This window comes from Lipophrys pholis (genome assembly GCF_963383615.2).
Source record: "Lipophrys pholis genome assembly, chromosome: 16".
NCBI classification, from domain to species: domain Eukaryota; kingdom Metazoa; phylum Chordata; class Actinopteri; order Blenniiformes; family Blenniidae; genus Lipophrys; species Lipophrys pholis.
The window spans coordinates 6,484,236-6,510,280 of NC_137634.1; the positions used below are offsets into that span (position 1 = coordinate 6,484,236).

Genomic DNA, 26,045 nt, shown 5'->3' on the forward strand with positions numbered 1-26,045 from the left:
CTTTCACTTATTGCAGGATGGCCTTGGCAGTAACAGGAGGAGCTGTCCAAGGTGCTGATCTCGCTCACGTTTCACCCAATCCAATCTGCAGACAGGTGTCACGCTGTTGCACAAAAACAACCTGTTCGTCATTTATGTATGAGCTAAAAAATGACAACTTCATTCCTGTCTCCGTGCTGCATTGTTTTTTAATGCATCCTGAGATGTATCCTTGATGGGAAACGTGCAGGTCAGAGTGGAAAATGCAGCTTTTCTCTGCTGCATGTCAATGAGAGTATGTGCCATACATAACGCGTTGTCAGATCCCCTCCGCTGTATGAAGGCAACCTATTTTTGAGGTGGCGATGGTCTTGAAAGTTTAATTGGGAAGCATGACATTACTTCACCTGGCATATTTCTTTTTCTCCTCTTTTTTCCCTTCTCCTCATACTGATGTTGATGTTAATCCTCTGAATAGAATTGATGCTGTGAAGATGCTGCTGCCAAGAAAAGTACTGTGAATTTATTTTAAGTTGTCTCCTGACATAGATTATGGCTTACGTAAAATGCAAGAAAAAGAAAAAGAAAAAAGTGTTTGCTACCCTTTTAGGCACTTGCAGTTTGGAGCAAGGCTGTATAGCTGTAAAAAAAACAAAACCTGAAATCATCCTTTCTATAAATCAATTGGTTGTTAAACATAGGGAAATAATAACTGGCCTAATATTCAATGGGCCTCTCAGCTCTCTGAACTTTCACATAATTTGTCATTTCGTATCACTTTATGAGATTTTACTGTAAACGTCTGCCAGGGTCTATACCATGGGTGTCAAACATAAGGTCTGTGGGCCAAAACCAGCTCACAACAGGCTCCAGACCTGCTCACCAAGCAACCAGGAAAATGATAATAATTTCAAAGAAAACATAATCAAAAAAAACAAAACAAATTTCCTAACATTAGTAGAAACAACATGATACTCAGACCCGAGCTCAGATATCAGTGATGATGCCTATGAAAGATAGATACTTTATCGTTAGGAAACTAGCATTCGCCTCAAAGCTGTACTGTCAGGATGAATTTGTAAAAACATGCACAATGACTTTTTCATCACGTATACTCGATGCTGCAACAAGGAGAAACCTTAAAGTTTAAATATAAAGGTCCCTATGGGACTATTCTCCACGTCCAGCTTACTCAAGATGAAATTGGGCTTTATGTGGCTCCTGAACTAAGATGTGTTTCACACAGTTGGTCTATATCAACAAAAAAACTAATTCTGACTTATATTGTGTTAATTCGACATAACTAACTTGTCTGCATGTATACTCAGCAACTATCATGACTATAGGGAAATGATTTATAGTTTTATACACCAGGAAAGACCCACCTCAAATAGTGAAGACCACTGATCTGCATCAATCTGCCTGCAAGAGCTTTTCTTGTTATTGTCAGAAATTATTTTTGGAGTTTCATCGAACTTGACAGCGCACAATGGACTGAGTCAGTTGTTCCCTCGATACTACAGGTGCAGAGGGCAGAATTCTTTACTGCCGCTTAGAACAGAATGACCACATTATATGTGTGGGAGTCGGACAGGGGAGCTCAAAGTCGGTGACTCAACGATTAGTAGGTGCCAATATTTCTGGCGTTCCAAACTCGGACCAGCCAAAGTGCTGGCTCCCACGTCATTTGCATACAAAAGTGCATAACTGTGAGTACTTCTGTGAGGTTAAAACCAATATTGTAAAGGACATTTCAAGAATAAGACTCTGAATAATGAAAATGTGACGCAGTCAGTGCAACTGTCTCACTCACCCCCACAAACACACTTCATTCTCTTGTCTCTTTCAGACATTTGTACAAACTTGCACATGTGACAAACATTGATCTCCAGCATCAGACGACTCCAGACAAGATGTTTCTGCACAAGCGTATATTGAACTGTGCTCGGCCCATCACCCCGCGCCTGCTCAGCTCCGTGCTGCTGTTCCTCCTCCCGGGAATCACTCATTTTTCCCTTGGCAGCGCCAGCCATGAAGATGCCGGGAGCACGCCGGGAAACTGCTCCAGTGAAGACAACTGCTCGGAGGGCGTGGTGCTCCCCATGTGGAACCCCCAAAACCCGGCGGTGGGCGACAAGGTGGCGCGTGCCATTGTTTACTTCGCAGCTCTCATATACATGTTCCTGGGTATGTCGATCATCGCCGACCGTTTCATGTCCTCCATTGAGGTCATCACCTCTCAGGAGAGGGAGATCACCATCAAGAAGCCAAATGGGGAAACCACAACGACGACAGTGCGCGTCTGGAACGAGACGGTGTCCAACCTGACTCTGATGGCATTGGGCTCATCGGCACCAGAGATCCTGCTGTCCGTCATTGAAGTGGTGGGTCACAACTTTGAAGCCGGATCTCTGGGTCCCAGCACCATCGTGGGCAGTGCTGCATTTAACATGTTCATCATCATCGCTATCTGCGTCTACGTGGTGCCAGAGAATGAAACCCGCAAGATAAAGCACCTGCGGGTGTTTTTTGTCACCGCCGCCTGGAGCATCTTCGCTTACATCTGGCTGTACCTGATACTGTCTGTGATCTCCCCGGGAGAGGTGGAGGTTTGGGAGGCAGTCCTCACCTTCCTTTTCTTCCCTCTCTGTGTGTTACAAGCCTGGATCGCCGACCGGCGTCTGCTCTTCTACAAGTACGTCCACAAGCGTTATCGGGCTGACAAGAACCGTGGCATCATCATCGAGTCGGAGGGGGACGCCATGTTCACTAAAATGGACTTGGAGATGGACGGGCAGGGGGTGAACTCCCACACTCACCCCAAGGAGGCTTTGGATGGGATGCTGGAGGGAGTGGAGGAAGGCGGTGGGATGAGCACGGAGCAGGATCAGGAAGAAGAAGCCCGTCGGGACATGGCGCGCACTCTGAAAGACCTAAAGCAAAGGCACCCGGAGAAAGACATGGAGCAGCTGATCGAGATGGCCAACTACCAAGTGCTGGTGCAACAACAGAAGAGCCGGGCCTTCTACCGCATTCAAGCCACTCGAATGATGATCGGAGCTGGGAACATCCTGAAAAAGCACGCGGCTGACCAGGCCAGGAAGGTGGTGAGCTGTCATGAGGCCAGTGGGCAAGAGGAAGATCCTAACACCATCTACCTGCAGTTTGACCCTTCTCACTACCAGTGCTTTGAAAACTGTGGCTCACTTAAGCTGTCAGTGAGCCGGCACGGCGGAGAAAGCGGCTGCACTGTGAAGGTAAGAGAGAAAAGTAATAAAAGAAATACTGTAAAGCATCAAGGTCAATTTAAAATAAGCTTTAACTGCCCGGGACGTAAAATATTAATAATTCAACATTTTATTATGACTCCAGTGACTGAATATTTCATAAACTTTCTCTCCTTGTACCACACAGGTGGACTACCGGACAGAGGACGGGACTGCTAATGCAGGCTCAGACTACGAGTTTGCTGAGGGCACGTTGGTCTTCAAGCCTGGCGAGACGACCAAGGAGTTCACTGTCGGCGTTATTGACGATGACATTTTCGAAGAGGATGAGCACTTCTACGTGCGCCTCACTAACCCACGCATTGTGCACCGGGCCGAAGTCTCTGTCCTGGAACCGAGCTCCATCACCTCCAGCAACAGCACGGTGGGCCTCTCCCCCCACGTGCCCCCGAAGGCGGCCCTTGGCAGCGCTCACACCGCCACGGTCACCATCTATGACGACGACCACGCCGGAATCTTCACCTTCGAGAGCAACTCGATGAGGGTCAGCGAGAGCATCGGCAGCATGCAGGTGAAGGTTCACCGGACGTCCGGGGCCAGGGGGAAGGTGGCCATCCCCTACCACACCGTGGAGGGCACTGCGAAGGCGGGCGAGGACTACGACGAGGTGTCGGGGAAGCTGGAGTTCCAGAACGATGAGACCATGTGAGTGGTAATTCTTCTTCTCTTTGTGAAAGCTTGTTGTTAGTTTGCATCACTTGATTAAACATCACAGCCCACACACTGGTCTGTTTAACAGTCCTGCTTGATTACTGTAAGTTATCCGTTCTGTTAATGGATGAAAACTGATATTTTTATGAGTCACGGATACATTTGCTCTGAGAAGTTTAGATCCTACAGACACATGACGTGGGAGGATAAGAGGTTATAATTGTACAGCAGATAATGAAACATTGCAGCTGAAGAAAAAGAACAAGAAAGAAAAGAAGAAGTATGAGCAGCACAGAAACAGTTTTCTATGAATGAGTGCCGAATTAATGCAGCCCTCTGGGATTTCTGCTGAGGTTATATGGGAGTTGATTGTAATGCAGCACTCCCTTGCAGAAACAAAGCGAAGTGTATGTGAGCGACCGAGACGAGGAACGAAAATCCGACAGGTGAGTAGGGGACCAGGGTTGAGCAGCTTAAGAAACAGGTGCATGTGGTGAAGTACGCTTGATTATTTCTACAAAAAGATTCACTGGATTCACTGGCAGAGAGGCAGATAAAAAAGATCAAGGAGGAGAGACAGTGCATCGAAAGAGCACTGGATTTTCTTTCTTATTTTTTTACCAGCTCTTCTCTTCCACATTGCGTGGAACTGGTCAGCTGAATGATGGCTACTCTTGTGTTTGTTCCATAAAATTGTAAGCAAAAGGCCTGGCAATTAAGCACCTTTCTTTTATTCCCATTTATTAAGAAAACACACAAAATGCTTGTCAACTGCTCAACCTCATTGCATAAATGATGTGCTGCGCGCTAAAGGGCTAAACAAGAGGAATAAAATGTGTCAGATGAAGCCGTCTGTGCGAGGAGGCTTTCAGGGCTCGTGTGTAGGTGTATTGTGTAGGTCGGCAGAGTGGGAGGAAAGGCAGGTGAATACATGGTGTCAAAGAGAATGCAGATCTCCCTGTTTGTCTCTTTCTTGCCTCGCATGGCAGGTGAGATTTGAATTTGGTAGTGTGCACTTTGCAGTTTCTGCTTGTGCACTTTTATCTTGCTTTTCATGCATCGGTCTCTGTGTGTGTGTGTGTGTGTGTGTGTGTGTGTGTGTGTGTGTCTTATTAAGGGCGTGCTTGTGCGCTGAATCCACTTTAAGCCTACATCAAACAAAATGTCGCTCCGGAGGGGAACTAAAAAGAGCTGCTCGAGCATCCAGAGCAATTAGGCACGAGGAGGAGGGGGTTAAAGGAGTCCCAAAAGTTCTCGCCGCGCAGGCAGCCACAGAAACTGCAGTTAATGAGTCAATAGTGTATAACAGAGCGAGATGAGGGAGGCAGCTTGTAGCCGCATTCAGACGGAGTCTGAGCAGTAGATAAAATCCTCACATACTGAGCCAAGACTCTGCTCATCTGACTATAGCGAGCTGACAGCGACACAAGCATCTGCGCACTTTATATTATCTGGAGTCATGCTTCCCTCAACAGCCGCCATGCAGCGGGAGAGGGAAGACGGTGGTGAGCGGGATCTGGCAGGACAGCGGCGGCCTGCTATCAGATAACAGTTGAAAAGAAAACCCACATGCATTAAGAAATGCCAAAGCTGTTTCTCAGCTACTCCTTTGCTCCTCGGAATAGCAAGCGAGGACTTAAAGGGGAAAAGCATGAAAGCTCTGTGATCACAGGTGAAAAAAGGTTTGACTCAGATCTTGAATCACAGTTGCAAGGTCGAGTCAAGCCGCAGCGTCTTTTAAGGGGAATCAAAATTAATTTTCTAATTTTATCTTTTGGAAAGGGCAGCATTCATCTCGACGTGCCCCCTGAAGGTGTTTACCACAGCTTGATGTTGAACCCGAGCCAAAGTTCGCCAGCTTTCAAGTCAACCAAATCACAGTTTGCTCCTCGCTTTGCGCTCCTCGAGATGCTTGAGTCAAACTGAATATTTTATGAGGTTGTTTAATTTGGAGTGTTCAGACAGGCCTGTTAAAAGATGCAGGTGAAGCCCTATCGCTGTGTGTTTTTTGACTGTCATGTACAAGCATTTCAGCTTTTGTTTATGTATAGTTTGTGTGCGTGTGTGTGTGTGTGTGTGTGTGTTTTTTTTCCTCTCTTTCATACACATTCTGTGCCCCTTCCCTGCCAAAGTTCATTTTTCGAACAGAGCGGGCCTCTCTTACCCGAGTGTTTCCCCGGGCGTCCAGGACAAAGAGCTGACACTCGGCAGCGGGCCTCCAGGCACTTCTGTGTGTGCCTTTCTTGCAGTGTCGAAAGCTTTGTGTGCCTTTCTGTCTATATACAGCTGCCGTTCCTTATCGATGTGTGTGTGAGCTCACTGAGGAGCATAAGAGGAGGAAGCCAAGATTTTAAGCTTTTGACATGAAGCCAAGACCAGCGGTTTAAAATCCAGGCGTGCAGTTAAATAATAATTTACCATCTAAATTCTGCAGTGCAGTAAATAGATTATGAGGTACAGACACAAACATCTGAGCCAAAATAAACAGGTTGTCATACACATACACTTTACATCCGGCATTTATGGATTAGGGGAAGATCTGTATGGGCCCCCTTTGATGCCTGTGCATAGCATAAGTCCGTATCTGTTTTTGTTAGCGCCTCGAAATGTGTGGCACTATACAGTAAGTGAGGCAGGAGTGAAAAACGGGGGCAGTTACATAAGCTAAGATCAAAGAGATGTGAGGGGATCACTTCTGAATAGGAAAATCAATACCCTGATATTCTTTATTTCTCGTGCTTATTGCAGTCAGGATCGATGCCATGCTGAACTTCCTGAAAACACGGATAAAAATGAAGAAGCGCAGTCGGGCTTCGGTAATGTTAAACTAGCCGAAAGCGTCTAAAACCTCTGTCTGATCATATGCTTTTTGTGTGGACTCACCAAGGAGGAAGAAGACTTTTCTCGGTTTAAGCAGCACTGACATAAACCTTCGTTCTGATGGTTTTTACTCAGTAATCAAGTTGGAAATCCTGTTTTTATCCATGCCGGTGACCCAAACCTGGTTAATCAGCCTGCTATGTTGAAATATCTTCACAAATACTGGTTGTATGATGTATAATGAAAGCATGATTCACAACTTTTCAACAAAAAGTGATATAAATGTTATGATGCTCCAACAGCTGTAACAGTAATATCCTATAATGTAAAAAAAAACAAAACATGACAAAGTATGTGCGTTAAGATGGTTGAAGGTCTGGTGAGGGTGTAAGGTGGTTGGAACACACACTTTGAAACCTTTTCCAAGGTCATCTTCTGCCTGCTGACCCATCATTTTCACTACAGCAACTACAGGACGCCAATTATCTTAGTTTGTGGTTCCAGCAGGGGCCCTATTACTGTCCATGGGACTGATAAAAACATGATGAAGGGCCTTCACTTAACTTAAAATACTGAGGTATATCACTGCTTAGATATTCATTGAGCGCAAACACCAGCTCCAGAGTCCTTCCCAGTAACGATCTGTACATTGTGTTTACATTATTAATGGGTGTATTGCCAATGAGTCTAACAAGAAAGGATCAATGCTGCACCGCTGAGCAGCTGCGTGTTAACATCGTCACCGTCACATTACCCTGTCAAGTATTTACAACAGATCCTCACAGTAGCAAAATGTTCGCATGGCAATAGACTAGAAACAGATTTGAATGTCTGCCTGGTGCCTAATAGCTCAGATGTCATTAGGAGGCCGTTCTCCGTGAAGCTGCCGCACCATTGTGCAACTAAGATATCAGGTGTAGAGTCATGCATCAGTATCAATGTCAAAACCCTTTTTTTTACTTTTTAAATCCTTGTACATTTCCTCTATATGATAATCCAGCAACACAGCGATGGCACGATAACGCTGTTATTTTCACTATGCAGATATGAAAGGCATATTTCTTCACAGGGCAGCTGCGTGGCGTTTGTATTCAGTCCACTCTGCAGCCTCTTCACAGCCAGTGGAGATTCAATATCTTGCTCAAGGACACTTCAGCACTGTAGATCTGTGCTAACACGCCGGCTTTAACTGAATGCTTATTGCTTGCTCTCCTGCCTGGCTGCGTTTTTGTCCGGGTCTCAGGGGGGGACTGCAGCCTTTGCCAGCATGCAGAGGCTAGAAAACAGAAATACTCTCCCAGGGTGAATAGAGAAGCATGAATCCACTCACACTCGTACCTGGAGGCACCGTGGAGTTTCCAGTGCTCATGTGTCTTTGGATTTGTGTGGGGAAATACAAGCAACCTCACCAATCCAACACGAACTGTGGAGAGGAAGAAAGCTCTAATATAGAAAGAGGTCTTAGCTACTTGAAGAGACACAGCCGTTTGGTCCCTGTTTCTGCAGGTGACACTCCCCATCACAGCGCCAGAGATTTCCTCTGTTCTCACGTTAATCCAAGTTAATCCGCGTAATCATTGTGGAAACAAAGTAGAGATGCTTTGTCAATCGGCCGCCTCAGAAAATGTGAGACAACCTCTCCATTTTTATGAGATCCTATAAAAGGAGTCTCCAGATTGTTGCACGCAGGCAGAAGAGATTATGATTGTTCCAGGTGGAACGGAGATCAATCTTCAGCGCCCAGGAAATATAGTGCGAGTCTGACAGATACAGTAGCAGGGCATGTTACCCAGAAACTATCAGGACTGGTGCCGACAGGCAGGCGGAGATGACCGATACACAGTGAAATGTGATCTGCACCGAGCAAGGTCTTCACAGTGTTGATAGAATCCAGCCGGAGCTGCAAAAGCCAGTTTACATCGGCCTGCATGCGGCAGGAATGAATAGAGCGTTCGTGAAATGTATTCTCTCAGTGGCCGTTTCAAACTCACTGGCAGTAAAACACATCAAGGGAACCAACAACTTTTAAAGAACAGCTTCATATTTCGAGGTAGCACTTCTGGGAAATTTACTTTCTTTCGAAGATGAGAGTTACAAGCTCCAAATATTTCTGCAAAGTCACAGGCTGTGGAGAGAAATAAACGCACCAAATAACCGGCTTTATCTGAAAAATACGAGTGCTGTCGTGGTGAGCACTTTTGCCTCACAGTGCCAATAGCCTTTTCAAGTCTTGGCTTGTGGCCTATCTGTGGAGTTTGCATGTTCTCCCTGTGCACACATGGGTTTTCTTTGTATACTGAGGCTCACACAGTCCAAACACATGCTTATCAGGTGAATTGTTTAGTATAAATTGAAGATACTTATGTGTGTCTGTCTCTCTCTGTGATGGACTGGACATCTATCCTCAGTAGAATAAAATGGTATAGAGCAGTGATTTCCACCTGATAAAAGCCTGAAATGTTTTAAGGACTTCAACAAAGATGGTATTTTGTGCAGCTTCACTGATCTCATCTCGCCCTCCCTCTCATCTCTTTCGATACCTTCAGATCAGACACTGTGCTCAGGCTTTGTTTCCATCCTGCACCGCTGCACCACAGAGCCGACGGCGGGAGGACTTTCTGAGACGCACGACTTCAAAAGTCACCCATCTCTAAAGTTTATAGCAAATTATTATCATTTCACAGCTCCCCAGTCACTAAAGCGAAGAGGGCTGGGGAGCAGGAGCTGGGAATGAACTGTGAGGACGCTGCTCTTAAGAAAGTTCAAGAAAAAAAAAAAAAAAAAAAGAAAGTTCATGAAAGCTCAAATTGTGCTCGCGTCACACTCGTGCCGTTCAAGGTAGTGTTCAGGGTTCACTACTCCAAAGCTCGTCTGTCGCACATCTATCCTAACGTCGCCGACAAGTGTGACAAATGTCACGCATCACCCTGTAAATCTAACTCATATGTTTTACTCTTGTTCACTACTTCCTTCCTTCTGGCTGAAACATTCCACCATGTCAAAAATACTCCTAATGAGAATACATCTTTCTCCCCATTCGGACTCCCAGAGAAACATTGGCAGTTTACCTGCAGGCTTTTGGATAATTTTAGCCTTCACTTCTTTACTAGCAAGACGTCATCTTCTTCTTCACTGGAAATCAACTAGTACTCCCTCTAATATCACCTAATGTAACGGTAAGAATTTGATTCCCTCAAGAAAAACATTTTGAACCAAGAAGGTGGATTGAAGGAATATAACCTACGACATTTAAAGATTTCAAACTCCTCAAAGGTAGATTTTCTTTACAGGATGGCTCACCCCTCCAATTTCCAAAACAAAATCTCACACAAGGCCAAGATAACAGCCTACACAGTCTGCCATTATATTCAGTACCATTGTTCATTTCTTTGTTTGTTATCATTTATTTTACTTGACTTTAACGACTGACACATTCCCATTCATTCCAAACAGTTCAAAAGAGCTGATTTAAAAAGTTTAAATTATATTCACGCCATAATTGTCCAAAGTGGAACTACATTCAGGTCTTTTCTGATTATTTCTTTGAGCCTGTTAGTTTTGCGGTCTAACTAACATCTAACTGGAGATGAGACCGACGGAGGGAGAAAGGGCGTCTTTTACTTGTAAGGCTGAATTATAAAACTAATCAGCCTGGAGTCTGCTGGAGTCAGTTTGGATTTGCTCACCTTTAGTGTTATCGCCCATCTTTTGTCTGAAATGAGTGCAAATGAAAATGAGACTGTGGCAGAGGTTGAAATTTATATTGCCAGCTAATCAGTGTAATGCAATATACCGGCCCGCTTCCCCGCTGCTTTTTGACAGCCTTTCATTTCTCGTTTGTATTTTAACCCCGGAGCCGGCAAAATGTAAACGTTTGTCTGATCCTCAGCAGCAATGATCTGCTCATCTCGGTGATGTGGTTTAATATCAAAATGGCTCCTCCGTGAGTGCGGTCCATAGCAACCGATCCTTCACATTTTATTTTGAGAGCCTGACATGATGCTTCAAAGCAAACATACAGCGCACATAAACTCCTTTGTTGGCGTTGTGAGGACTGTAGACTATATAGTGATTCACTTTGCTCCCACTGCCATGACTCTCCATGACATTAGACAGCCGATGACGAAACCATCAGCATTTAAAATAAACTTCTTCTCTTCGGCAAGCAAACGCTCTTCCTGCATGTTGTCAAATCCTGACTGTACGTGCAGACAGAAATAGACAGCCACCCACATATCATTAGGGAGATGGAGGGAGAGCGAGCGAGCGAGCGAGCGAGCGAGACTGACTGTGACAGGGTTGGAGAATGAGGCGAGCTGAGGAAAATGCGTCGGTCACAGTTTGACACTGCGGCCTCGCATGTGTTCGCAGCAGAATCAGGAGCATAAACCTGATTCCTCAATAAGTCTGAAGAGTTTTCCAGATTTCCAGATCGGCAGCGATCGATTTCCACAGAGAACAAGAAGATAATTTAATTTCCCCTGACCTATAAGTTTAAGTGTGTGTGGGAGGGGTGTGGGCTATTTGGCCATATGTACTCCTGCTCTAATAGCCTCCTTCTTTTCCAGTCGAGGGGGAAAGAAAAAAATTATATAAATTTATTTTCTACATACTGCAGTACTGGGTATCTGTTAATTTGTGCAAATCTCCAGCTCCCATCTTCTTATCTAACAGAACTGTGCCATGATTCACTGTGTAGGCTGACTTGGCTCCACTGCTTTGATTTGAAGCTCCACAAAAGCACGAAAACTGCTCTTACTGGTTGCCTGGTTTCTATTTTTGAGCGAACTTAGCCTCATTGCATGTAAACTCACATCAACAGATGCTTTTTCTTAAATAAATGTGAATGTGCAACTGGGCTGTGTCTCTGTGGTTTCATCCTCTCTTTGTTCCCCTTTTCAGGAAGCTGTTGAATGTGAAGATCATCGATGACGAAGAGTACGAAAAGAACAAGACCTTCACCATCGTGTTGGAGGAGCCCATCCTGCTGGAGGTGGGGCAGAGGCACGGTGAGTCGAGGACACGGCTGCACAGAGCTCGTCCTCATTATCCTGCCTTAAAATGAATTTAACTTTGAATCCACTCTCCTTCATATTTTATTCAAATTCTTGGGCTTCCACAAATTATGTCCATTGACACAAGTGCTTCTTCACTCTGAGGCAAAGTCCCTTTAGGCTCTTCGGTGCATTTCATTAGCGGGGCTTTATGCTGGAGGATTCAAAATAGCTGGGCCTCTAAAATAGCCGACGCTGTTGCTCGTTTGGTGGAGCGGGAGGCCTTCATATCCTCGTCCTGTCCACATGTCAAAGCTTCCTGGAGCAACACAGTCAAACTCGACTTGCTCCTGATGGTGTGGGAGCACCTTGCACGGCAGCCGTCACCGATGCTGTGTGAACGTGTGAATTATTATAAGTGCGACTGCGTGAATGTCATGAATCATGTAAAAGCTCTATTGAGAGTGCTAAAGCAGTGAAAATGCACAATACTAGTAAAATCCATTTACCATTCAGGTCAGGGTTAACAGTTCCACATACTCTGCTATAAGTTGCATTTTACTGATTTACGGGAGATCCTGTATGAAGTGTGTTAAATTGTTTGCTTGTGTTGTCCGTGGAGGGATTGGGCGGAGCGGTGAGTCTCACAAGCACAAAACAAAATGGAATACTGTAGAGATGTAGGGAATAAATCTGAACTTGGCAAAAGCGAGAATAAGAAAAAAAAAAAAAAGCAAAACACAATAAAAGAGATGTCACAAAGTCAAAGCAGTGGGAAAAACAAGAGCAACAGAAGAGATCCAGAAAAGATTGCAAGACTGAAGGAGAGGAACAGAAAATGTTTTAAAATAAATACCAATAAACACCAAGAGGAGCCAGCCAAGGAAATGTATTGAGCCGAATCTTCATGTCCTTTTTTTAAAATACATTAAAAAGAAATGCAAACATAAACAACTCAAACATTTTATGCTGTAAATCCCATCACTGTTGTATGTTAATCTATCAGCATGAGATCCTCACACTATTCTGTGCAATTTCAGTGTTTGTTTGATGGATCTGAATGTGCAAAAAAGGGTTATTCACAAAATTTGTTTTGCTCTGATATTTTCATGCTAGAATTCCTAAGAACATGACAGAAACATCTAATAGTGTCTTAATAAACTCACTGTTGTCATCATTACATATCAAACTATTGGGTCATTGGACAAATGTTGGGTCGGCAATAACACAATAGTTGGCAATATCCAACTAAGATCAAATTAACGAACCGTCAGGTTGTGAAAAATCTCATGAGAGAAAACAAAAAGTCTGTAAAACTGTTACTGAAGTTTGAAGACCAATTACACACCAAATGACACCAATAAAACAACCTCACAAAGACACTGTGCAAAGATATAAATGCAATACTTCAACTCATGAGCTGAACTGAAACATCTAGGACTTTTTCTTTGTACACAAAAAGCCCATTTCTCTTCACAAATGTGTCTAAATCTGTATTAATGAGCACAAGATAATTCAGTTCAATTCATTTCAACAATTCAACACAGCACAACGCCACAGACGCCTCAAGTTTTGAGGGATGCTGACAGCAGGAATGTCCACCAGAGCCTTTTGCCTGTGAAGTGAATGTTCATCCAACCGGCCCCACAACCGCAGACTCACATTTAACCACACCGGCCCAGGACGTCCACATCCAAGCCCCTTCACCTCAAAGATGGTCTGAAACCAGCCACCCGGACAGCTGCTGCAACAATCGCTTCGCAGAACCAAAGAATTTCTGCACAAACTGTCAGAAACCGTCTCAGGGAAGCTCATCTGTATGCTCGTCGTCCTCATTGGGGTCGGGACCTGATTGCAGTTTGTCATTGTAACAGACTTGCGTGGGCAAATGCTCACATTCAATGGCGTCTGGCGTTTTGGAGAGGTGTTCTCTTCACGGGTGAATCCCGGGTTTTACTGTTAAGGGCAGATGGCAGACAGCGTCGATGGCGTCGGCTGAGTGAGCGGTTTGCTGATGTCAACATCGTGAATGGAGTAGCCCGAGGACAATTGTTGTGCCGTTCATCCACAACCACCACCTCATGTTACAGCATGATGATGCACAGTCTGGCCAGCAAACCATGGGGACATGTCACCCATTGAGCATGATTGGGATGCTCTGGATCACTGTGTTCCAGTTCCTGCCAATATCCAGCAACTTGGCACTTTGAAGAGGAGTGGAGCAACGTCCCACAGGCCACAATCAACAACCTGATCAACTCTATGTGAAGGAGATTTGTGGCACTGTGCGAGGCCATTGGTGGTCACACCAGATATACAGTAAAACTGTACAATTTAGGGCGTCCCTCCTTTCATTGTGGCCAGACTAAGACACACAGATATGGCACAATATTTGAGAGAAATTGGCGTTTTGTCAATATTGAAAAAGTTCAGCTCTTGAAAAATGGGAACAAAAACAAAAGTGTTGTGTTTATATTTCTGCTCAGTGAAAATGAGTTGGACAGAATGGAAGGACGATAAAGAAGACTGGCTCCTCAGTCCTCACAACTTTGATTATGAGCAGATTGAAGTCAAAACAGTTTCAGTCATGCAGGATTTGAATTCTGCGAGACACAAATCACCTATTCTGAAACATTAAACCGTGATCCAGTGATTTTTTGAAATGTGAAGTCATGGTGAGGAAACAAACTCCATCTTACTGCTGGGGTTACTGATCATATTATCATCACAGCCGTACATATTAAAAAGATATACACACTTCAGGCTGTAGCTTTTTAAGTTTAGACTCTTTTTTTTTATTTAAGTTGTGGTGATTGCTTAGGCAATAAACAAAAAAGTATGAAACAAAGTCTTAGTATTATACCCCTATATAAATGCTCTGTATGATATCTTAAAACACAGTTCCAGCTCTGCGGGCAGGCCTTTTTTATTTACTTCATCAGTGACACTTGTTCCCTGTGGGGACAGGATAAACATTTGTGATTAGCTGCTGTGTCACTCAGCAGAGTTTTGTGAAAAGAAAAAAAAGAAAAAATCAAGTCGACCAACAGACTGAAACTTAAACTGTGTTTTTGCTGCAGGAGACACTAACGACAACAAGACGGCGGTGGGACCGGAGGACGTGTCCAAGATGGGCTGCCCCATTCTGGGGGAACACACCAAGCTGGAGGTGGTCATCGAGGAGTCTTATGAATTCAAGGTAAAACTAATTGCAATTCTAAAGTCTTCCTCACTCATATGGGCCCATTTGTGAAATGACCCGGCTTTCTGAAAACGGTAAATAGATTATATCGACAAGTGAAGCAGGAATGTTTTGCACCTTGCACATGTTTCACTTGTCATTTAGAAACATAATCTATAATATAATGATTAGAGATTCACAGGTTCAGATCCCACAGCTGACAGGTTTCCACTGTGGGCCCCCGGACCTTCAAATGCTGCACAGTAACTGCCCACCGCTTAAAAGCAGATTTCACTGTACATTCGATGTACCTGTTACAAATAAGGTGTTTTTTACCATTTTGCCAGAAGAGAGTACAGATTTGTTTATTTGTTAGTTCACTGAACAGCTTTAAATATTTAAGGATGAAGAAAAAAAATATTCTGTTCCTCCTGTTGGCGGTTTTACATTATTAAACAGAATCAATATTTTAAATTAAAGAACACATTTCTCGAACTAAACGTGTTTTTTTCACCACTTGAACACTGAAGTGGCTCTCCACTGAGAAGACGATTCTAGCAGCGGGCCCCCTGGCCTATTGAGTTTGAGACCCCTCCTTTATTCACACCACAGAACCAGGATCAAGCTTTTGTTTGTAGACAAAAACGGCAGTTCAAAAAAAAAAAAACTACACAGAAAATGGACAACAAATTAACATTCATGCCAATAAAAACTAAACAAAACATTTTTTTTATAAAAGAGTCATGACACGTCAGTGAAAAACAACACAAGTGATTCTGCTTCTAAAGCTGCTAATAATTGGCTGATTGTTACTCATAGCTGAAGCTATGATTAATGTTCCAGTGTATTTAAATGTATGGATTCGAAATGTGTGTCTGGTAGATTCAGATAAGTGAATAAATCATTTGGCATGCGATGGCTCCAGTGACGAGACTATGATTAGAAATTGTGAAGGCTTTGACATTTTCGCCAAATGTCGATTTTGCGAGTGAGCCACGTGAAAATGGTTCATTATTACAGGGGGGAGTACAAAGTCTATTGAAACGTGTGAGAACTGAGTGGTGGATCAAAGTGACTGAAGACCCAGTTCAGTATAGCTTTCACCGCAGGCCTTCATAAAAAAAACATCATAATAGATCCACAACAGGTCAATCCCACACTCTTTCAAAGTTTAGCATTTACAGTAATGTTTTGAAAACAATGTTCGGTTATACTGAAATAGTAGAAATGCTGAAAACGGTGTAGTTATCTTGCCAGGCCACTGGTGTGTGCTGTTTTTTTTTGTTTTTTTTGCAATGAAACCACACACACGAGAGAACAATGTGCTCTAACCATTAACAATAGTGAATACTCAGAGATTACCATGAAAAGATGAGAAAGTTGGATTGCTAATACCGTTGACTCATCTATAAAACTACCAAGTCGTTACTTAAGTAGAAGTACAGATACCTGTGTAAAGACAGTACCAATACAACTTGTTCACTTCAGGCATGAAAAAGTCAAAAACAAGATGAATTTTATAGTTGCTTTAATTTTTAATAAAGGCTGGCAGTGTAATTCACATTCATGTGTGCAATGGACTATAATCATTGTTAGTGTGCAAATGATACAGTTGATGATTCATCGTGATTATTTTCTCACTAAAAATAAAATCATTTTTTGGAGCGGAAACAGGAAGTCTTGGTCTTCAGCCTTCATTCATGCAACTTAAATTCTTCCATTGCGGCAGCTTCACTGTGTAATACTGGTACCATGGGCTGCTTTAAGACTTTCGCTGAATCATCCTCGTGCAGTTTGAAAGAAGAAATGAGCCAGTTTGAAGGAGGAGAAAATACACATATTTGAATGCAGAGAGTAAAAGTGAAAAAGTCTTCAGAGAAATAAATGCTCATGTGAAGAACTGATTCCAGAGAAAGCTAGTAACATAGTGCTAATACGTTGTTAATATCCACATATGAACATGGGTTGCATGTGGGCCTCAGGGGGAGCATGAAAAACACGTTTCAACTATCCCCACATGTCTCTCAGTCTGTATATTTACTTAATCTATCCCTGAATAATTAAGTTCACCACATATAGACTCAGCAAGCTGCAGAAAAAACACATTCAACCATGAGCAATTAACTGAAAGCAATGAGAGCGGCTGGAGTGTTGTGAGAAATCAAGTAATTGTTCCGAGGTTTGAAATAACTGGTTTGGAAACGAGTAAATCCCCGTCCTGTAATGTGTCACCTGCTCTCCTCCTGCTGAACACCTTCACTTCTATAAATCCTTCAACTCTACAAGGTAAAGGCAACGCAGAGAGCGTGACAAAGACAAACATGGATATTTTGGACTCTCACACGAGTTCTAGTTGTGTCACAATATTTTGGCTTCGACGGCTGGGGATTAATATTTAATCCAGCCGGAGATGTGTAATAAATTATGAGTTATGCTGGTGAAACTAATGGGTCCGCCTGTAGAATCGTTCACGCTTTGTTTCATCCCGCTTGAATAGTCAAATAAGACAGGAAAATTGTATCGTTTATTACTCTGCAGTATTCATAGCAGGGCCTCCTTTGACTTTCTACTGCAACGTTTGTGTCTTAAAATCAATGCAGCAAAAGCAGCCTCCATTTCCCACAATGCAACATGAGCCTCCCTTCTATTAGTGTTTCTTTTTTTTTTTTTTCCCGCCACCTGGGAAAAGGTTAAACTTTGTGACCTCTGTTTGTCGTCTCCGGGCTGAACTCTGATTACATCATTAAGCCATGCTCACCGTTAGCTGGCGTCAGAGGACACTTTCCAGCGGTTTTCACAGGTTTATATTACAATCCCTCTCAGGCGTAAACTGATTTTCAAGTGTAAAGCGGCCGGCGAGTCCCTTCGAGACAATTTAAGAACACTTAAGCTGTAACATGACACTACACGGACACTCGCAGCAGGAGGTTCATGCGCTGGCTCTGTGTTCTGCAGTGGTGTAAAGCCGCTTTATGCTGGCAGAGTGCCTTTTTTCCTCGGGGGATAGTGGGGTTTTGTGCTCGCCCGCATCTGTTTTGGTGACTCACTGCAGCATAGAGGGAGGAGGGATGCTGCTAATTGTACCTTAATTTACCACATCAGCGTCCCCGGCGCCATATAATGCTCCGATTATGCTGATATTATGCGACTGTAAAATGCACCCCTCTCCTGCTCTCTGTGTATCTGCAGAGCACGGTGGACAAACTCATCAAGAAGACGAACCTGGCTCTGGTGGTGGGGAGCAGCAGCTGGAGAGAGCAGTTTGTTAGCGCTGTCACTGTCAGCGCAGGTGAGTCGCGGCGTCCTTAAATGTCTCATCTGCTCATCCCTGTGAGACCAGATCTGTGGAAGATTGAGCCTGCAGGCCGGATACGGCCCACCAGCTGCCTCTTGTGCAATGTTTGTTGTGTTATTTTGTTTGTTTTTTTGTTTTTTAATCCAAAATGCTTCATCCTGACATTGGCTCAAGCGGGACGAACAACAACAACAACAACAACAAAAAAAATCTAATTTACCAGATAGTGACTGAAACCATGAACAATTAGTGGCTGGGAAGTATTTGTGTCAACGACCGTGTTTTCATCTTATTAAAAAGTCGCCCATTTGGCATCCAGTACTACAGATACACACTCGTGCCCAAAACATTTGGAAAACTAAAAGCTAACTTGGACACCAGAGAAGTGTCATTTTATTAATACGCCTCTGTCCTACTTCTCCTCTCCGGCCGGGCTCAATCACATTCACATGCAGAACGTACATTTAATAACAAACATGCTTTGTTGCCTATATCTCCATCCATCCATTTACTGTGAAAGATGTTAAGACTTATCTATCTATCTATCTATCTATCTATCTATCGATCGATCGATCTATCTATCTATCTATCTATCGATCGATCTATCAAAACCATTAGGCTGGCTGCAGACAAACAGCTCCACTTACAGCTATGTGGTTTGGCTCAGAGCTGTGATATATTTGTTTTTAAAGGGCGTGACACCCGACTGGACACAGTTTTGTTTTGTTTTCTGTCAGTGTGCAGTAAATTGACATAACTGTGATTGCTGGACTTTCAGTCCGTGTGTTCCCGGCCCTCCCGTGGTCAGTCGGTGAGCATCTGTCACATCTATTAGGATCAGTGGTTCAAATCCCATTTGGCCTCGTAAATGTTTTCTTGGCTAATGTTAACGGGAGCAGTAAAGAGCAGTCACAGAAGAGCCACCACGGCCGTATCGACGGCCGCAGGCCCCGACTGTGGTAATAACTCCGTCCGCCAGAGCGAGGCAGAGCAGCTGCACTGAGCAATGAGCAATGAGTGTCGACGTCCACATCGTCTCTTGTTTCTGCAGTATCTGCAGAGTAATTTTCATTATTTCAGCAACTTGAACTTTGTATGGATCATAGAAATTTTAAAGCCTCCGGTGAGGCCAGACGCCATCGATATTTCTTGATTTCAGAAATGTTGGGATACGGCGTGAAATCTACACAAAAGACACAGTGCAATGATTTAAGAGGAATAAATCTCAGTATTAATTGGAAAAGAGCATTCTGACAATGTGGCGAATGTTGAAATTGATATTTGTTTACTGTTGCAAAAAACATTTTCCTTTGCAATACATCAGCTTTGGTCATCATATGTAATGGAAAACTAAGAATTGTTAAAGATTAAAAGAAAACAAATAGAAGACAAAAACATGTTTTGTTGTTTCTTCCAAAACAATTTTGTGGTTTCTGTCACTGTTTTGTTCCATATTTGTCTGTTTTCTGTGTTTTGGTGGATGACTGTACCATACATAATGTGGTTTGATATCGTCTTACAAAAATGAGTGAGGACTTTCTTTGAAAACTTAATCGTATGGATCAGTCGTTACTGAACTTGTTTCTCAGCAGATCCCCATATTGTCTTTAAGTGAAGCTGGTGGATGTACACATTCTCACAAGCAAATCAAATGAAAGCAGTTTCTTAGAACAGCATTCACAACCTCCAAAGAAAACCCTTTAGAATTTGATTGATCAACCCATGTGACAGTTTTCAACATTTTAAAAAAGCTGGACTGAGTGTGTATGAGTGCAATTCTGCCTCTTGTTAATAGATGCTTTTGTTTTAGCAAGGTTGACTTTCCACTTGCATTCATGGACTCTTCGCTGAAATATGAACGTGCACAATAGCTTTAAGACCAATTCAGTAGATTTTGCTGAAGAAAAATGTCCGTTTCTGATGTCGTGCTGTCTGAGGGTGTCGAGGGTGAAAGCTGAAAGTGACCCTGAGTCGGGACGATTAAACCAAAACTTATCTTCATTGTGATGAATATTCCTGAACTGAAAACTGAAAAAATCTATTGGTCTCGACAAACTGAAACTATCGCACATTGCAAGGTCAGACGTGAGTCAGAGAAACAGGAGAAAAGCAACAGGAACAAACTGATGCACACAATAAACCTGAGCTGGATAAACAGACCAACGTAACACCTCCAGTCTAAGAAAAATGGAAAAGCAGGTGAAATACAAAGGAATGGGAGATGGTGGAAAAAGACATTATACGAGTGCTGAGCGAGTCTGAAAGCACAGGAATACAATAAAGAAGAAAGTGAGCTGATAAAACGGTGAAAACAAACCAGGGTGCAGCTGTGGCTTTATCCACTGTGTGTGGAGACGTGACTGCTGCAGCTCCAGATTGACTCAGCTTTAAAATAAAACTCTGCTGCAGTTTGATTGACGTTTAATTAAAGTCGGAACTCGGCACAGACCAAAGACTGCTAAAAAGACCACACAACAAATGCCACGGGCTTTACAAGTGCGACAGAGGACTTCCTGCTCCTGTTTTAAACTTAATGAGTTGAAAAAAAAAAGGATATTTAATTCAATCATCCGACATGCATCATGTTGTATTCAGATGTGAAGTTATATTAGAGGATATTCATTCATTCTTCAGCGTTGCACAGTCTCCTTGTATTGAATCCTCTTCATCTTCATTATGAAAACTCCTCCTTCTCAGTATTTCTCCTCTTAATGTGATTAGTCACCTGACCCGTGACTAATCACATTAACCTAATAAGTTGGGGTTTTTTCAAATACAGCAACATTTTTCAATTGATGAGTACTATATGTACTATTGTGTAACCAATAGGAAGCCTTAACTACTGTCACCTTAATGGTATGATTGCCGTATTGTTTTGTCTACTAGTATATATTATAAAGTACTGTAACTATTGTGATATAGATGGTAAATACAAGGGTCATGCATCAGTGCATTTATCTTTCAGTTACATTTTATATTTTCATCACAACTGGTGAATTTAGATTGGATTTATGTAAAGAAATAGCAGAAGAAGAAATAACTAATAGATCATTTGTGGATTTCTTTATTAATTTACAGTTTATTCATAATCGTTTTAGTTTAGTCTCACCAACATTGACTCTGAGTTGCTTAACAATACTAAAATAATGTCTTTAAGTGTGTGGCTGTGGCTCAGTTGGTAAAGCGAGTCGTCTCGCAAGGTTGCAGGTTTGATTCCCTATCTGTCCGCATGTCGAAGTGTCCTTGAGCAAGACGCTGAATTGCTCCCGATGGATGGACTGAGACCTTGCGTGGCAGTTGCCTCCACTGGCGTGTGACTGTGATGATCAGCAATGTAAAGCGCTCCGGGTGAAACCCATTCACCATTTCATGTCTCCTCTCTGTCCCTGCCAGGTGATGATGATGAGGAGGAGAGCGGGGAGGAGCGCCTGCCGTCCTGCTTCGATTACATTATGCACTTCCTGACAGTTTTCTGGAAAGTCCTCTTCGCTTTCGTCCCCCCGACCGAGTACTGGAACGGCTGGGCGTGCTTCTTCGTCTCCATCTCCCTCATCGGCGTCCTGACGGCTGTGACCGGGGACTTGGCCTCTCATTTCGGCTGCACCATCGGTCTCAAAGACTCCGTCACCGCCGTGGTGTTTGTGGCCCTCGGCACCTCCGTTCCAGGTGGGCGTCTGTGCTGTCGATCAGATGAAACAGCAGACGTGTGCTCCGTCTCCTCCGGGCTTTGCCCCGCGCTGCAGAGGCAGCTGCTGGAGGGGAGTTGTGTAACCTCTGCCCCCGCCTTGCCTTTGCTGTCAGAGAAATCCTCTCCAGAGCTCCGTCGTAGATATTTAACAAGATGTAAACAAAGGAAAACACAATTTATTTTGTGTTGTTATTCCCTAATTGTATTCCCATCTCACTGTGTCATAAGCAGTGGCACAGAGAGGCACAAATCAGAGTATGGAAATGAGGTTTTGACAGATTGCAACTTGCCCACACACTCTCCTTCAAAGAGTTAAGCCAGCAATTTTATTACATAAAGAAGTATCATGACAAATCTGCATGCAAACACACATCTACAATAGTGGAGATGCTATTCTGCTCTACAGTAATCTGCTAATTAATTCTACATATCCTCCATTTACAGCGTCATAGGTTTTATCAATTGAAAGGTTTTAAACTTATTCACGTGTCCATTTGTTGTTATACCCACGTCACGGCTTACTTTGGTAAGAAAATGAATTTAGCAACATGGAAAATATTAATATTTTTATATAAAAGAGATATAAAGTCTCTAAATAAAAGTTATAACATATCAGCAGCATCTTTGCTAAAAGTTGAATTAAATTGAACTAAATTGCGATTATGTATTATTTTGCACATCTGTTAGACACAAATCGTGACCTCATCTGTTGTAGTTGTAGCTCTACAATTACTTCTCTCCAAAGATAAAAGTGAATGCTGAGGTGGCAAATGTTCTCACTGTTGGGGTCAGCGTGTGATCAGAATATGCAAATTACCCTAGTGGTAGGCTACCGGAAGGTTCTACCCTGTCAGAGGTAATTTACATATAAACGAATCGCCAAACAGAAGTAAATTGTTATTTACGGGTTGACAATTACTGATCACTAGCGGTAGGCCACCAAAGTAATGGATTACTGGAGTAATAGATTACTAAGGTAATGTACCAAGTGTAAGTTATGCAAAGCTATAAAGGTTGATTGGAGTAAATAGTCAGTTATCGGCCAACAGCTTTGAGCTAAAAAGGGTCGCCTGACGGGAGGAACCTCCACGGGGTCCAATCGCGAAGGCGGTCCACCAGTGGCACGACCGGTCAACAGGCGTGACGGGTCACTCCTTTGTTGACAACTGCGGGTCAGTGGCGTGACCTACCGAAGCGCCTGTGGACCCACAGGAGGCGACTCGCTGGAGTAACCGGGGAAAAGCTCAAGCTGCGAAGGCGTCACAAATGGCTATTGACCTATCAATGAACAACGGTACTTGATTACGAGTGATGATTAAATTACGGAGAGCAACCTATGATTCAAGTTATCAATGAAACAAACCTGCGATTTGTAAGTCAATAACTGAGGGGAGGCTGAATTACTTCGGTGGAGTGGACCACCGAAGGTGATCTGCAAGTAATTTAGAATGGATTGTTAATCAAACAAGTTTGGTTATTTATCTAATAACAATCGGGAGTAATCAAGGAGGAGTTGGAATTAATTAAGTAAAGTCGGGGTTTACTAATTAAATACAATGAGTTATTTGAATGAGCTAAACCATTGAAATTGAATTAAATGCAGTTAGGATTATTAATTGGATAAACTTGCGCTTTATGAATTAATAATACTGGATAATTGGATGCTGAGATGCACGAAAACCACTTAAAAATGATTAAAAGCACTCTTGAGTATTAATTGAATAAATTGACTAATTTATTAATTAATAAAGCATACAAATTATCTATCTGCAACAAAAATAAATGAACAATAGCTTAGAGACAATTCAAGTTGTGATTAGGTTAACTGGGTAACAGATCAATCAATAATAGTGCGGGTAATTAACCACAGAAAATGCGATGAAACACTTAAAATTATTTAAAAGCAATGCGGGTTATTCCCGTGGAAAACCTGCATTCATTCGCCAACGCCTCCTAGGTGTGTTAAATTACCCAAAGCGTTAAAATCATTGAAATTGATTTAAACCATTCAAACTATTAATCAATTGAATATTACCGTTACTTAATCAAAGTCGGGGCACCAGCTGAAGTTAGGGTCTTAAACGAAACATCAGTCTTAAAAAAGAAAGTTCAATTAAAATGTTTAAATTATTATTTCTGATTGAAATGATAATCGCAATTTAACTGAAGCAGGAAAGGAAGGCTGTAAATCCGAGCACTGACTGTTACAACCAGCAGTTGTCGCTGAAAAGCACACAAAAACCACCAAGAATCGTTCAATTCAACTATTAAGTGTTTATTAACAAACGTCTATTCCTAAATCATCAATCTATGAATCACATCTAATCAATAAACATCAAGCAAGATCTCATAAAACAACACAATACAAAACAAAGCCAGCTAATAAAGTGTGTGTGTGTGTGTGTGTGTGTGTGTTCGAGTGTGGGGGAGCGATGTGTGTGAGTGGGTGTGTGTGTGTTCGAGTGTGGGGAGCGATGTGTGTGTGTGTGTGTGCGGGTTTGTGGAGCGAAAGGGGCGTGACTTGGTGAGAGGGTAATGACCACGAACGTCCACCAGAGGGAGGTAGACGTCGGCGGTCCGGTGTAATCACCCGATCTGGCCACTAGGTGCGCGTCGGCGCGCGGGGCAGTTGTGATGACTTAATGCAACCACCAGATGGCGGTACGAGCGGTTGCAATTACCCACGCGACTACCAGAGGGCGCCAAACGGCTCGGCGACCCGGCGAGGAAATCGATGTGATTACCCACCCGGTCACCAGAGGCGCTCGGCGTGCTCTGCCTGGGATAGCGTGACGTCACTGAGCTCCGCACGGGCCGTAGCCGTCGGGAGCGCGCCGGATTCCTTGTGGCCGAGAAATCCGAGCCGCAGTGAACTACACACGGTCCCAGGGACGCACTGAAAGGAGGCGCTTGGATGCAGCGGCGGCCGTACCGTGCGCTGGTTAGTGAACAGGGAAACAGAGGAGAAGAGGAGAGAGAGAGAGGAGAGAGGAGGGGGTGTCTGACTGTGTACACTGACGCGACCGCCTCAGCTTACACGTACAGAGTCCAAAAACGGCTGTTCAGGCAGATATGGACTCTGGGAGCAGAAGCGTGAGCTGAGGATGAGGAGGCTCGCGCGTGCGTGCGATGATTCGCGTGGATGGCCGTCCACGCGTAGACACAAAAGTACTCAGAAACAGGGATCGGCGTCCCAAAGTTACAAGTACCAACAATAAACACACAGCAATAATAATATCACGTTATTCTAATTCCTGCCCAGACTCTAAGCCTTACTTGGTTGGACGAGGGGGAAACGTGCTTCCGTGGCCAGGTGAAATCCGTCGATTTGTGGCCGCGGGCGGTTCTCTGGCGTCCCAGAAAATAGAGACCTGACGTGGACTACGGAGGGGAAACCCGTAGTGTGATCCGAGGGGCGATCAGCAGCTTCTTGCGATGAGGGGGGGAGTGAAGAAGCGATGCTCAGGTCGGTCTGCAGACGAGCGTGCGGTTGCAGCGCGCGCTCGGGGTCCGGATGATGCAAACAAAAAAAGGGAAGAAAAAAAAGAAGGGGAAACCAAAAATAAAGGGAATTCCCGCTTTTCTTGAGCTCGTCCAGCGAGGTGAAGAAAATTCAGGCCCGGTCCAGGTGCGTTAACACGAGGCGCTTTGTCTCCTTACGAAAAGGTGCGTCTGGGTTGACGCGATTTCGTTTTGGAAGAGGCTGGATCTCTTCCCGGGCCTGAATTTATACCGTTATGATGTCTTCCGGGCTCCCCGCGGCGTTGGCCGTGGTTCAGCCAATCCACGCGGGGTTGGCTTGCGCGTCACCGGGCCGGTGACCCGGTGATGACGGGATTTTGGGTCCCCCTGCCGTCGAGCTGCAGTGCCGCAGCTAGAGGAGGGGGGACCCGGGGGCCCCCCAGGGGGGGGTCATGTGATCAATGGCGAATTTTCCAGGGTTGAGCACATGGTTTCTTTGTTCTCAAAGAAACGTGGCTCACCCCCCTCCTCGCCCCCCCCCCCTTCCTCATGAGGGTGAGTGAACAAAGGATTTTGGCTCCAACATCCCCCCTTTGTTCCGAAGAGTGGGATGCAGGTCACAGTCTTTGGAGCAAACCTGGGCCGAACAATCCATAGAATCTGTGAACGTCCCCATGTCCTGTGAAAC

The 26,045-nt window shown here is 43.9% G+C and overlaps 1 protein-coding gene across 1 annotated transcript in view; it reads left to right on the forward strand.

Annotated features, from left to right (window-relative positions):
- Nucleotides 1-1,892: 1,892 nt before the first annotated feature.
- The window catches only part of slc8a4a (solute carrier family 8 member 4a), a gene marked incomplete at both ends in the record, with an annotated part of 34,491 nt that continues 10,338 nt past the window's right edge, over nucleotides 1,893-26,045 (forward strand). Inside the window, 6 exons of the mRNA XM_080482718.1 lie at nucleotides 1,893-3,236; nucleotides 3,394-3,911; nucleotides 11,640-11,746; nucleotides 14,812-14,930; nucleotides 18,102-18,201; nucleotides 21,601-21,873. Of these exons, the coding sequence (XP_080338844.1) occupies nucleotides 1,893-3,236; nucleotides 3,394-3,911; nucleotides 11,640-11,746; nucleotides 14,812-14,930; nucleotides 18,102-18,201; nucleotides 21,601-21,873 (2,461 nt within the window). The remainder of the gene's footprint in view (nucleotides 3,237-3,393; nucleotides 3,912-11,639; nucleotides 11,747-14,811; nucleotides 14,931-18,101; nucleotides 18,202-21,600; nucleotides 21,874-26,045) is intronic.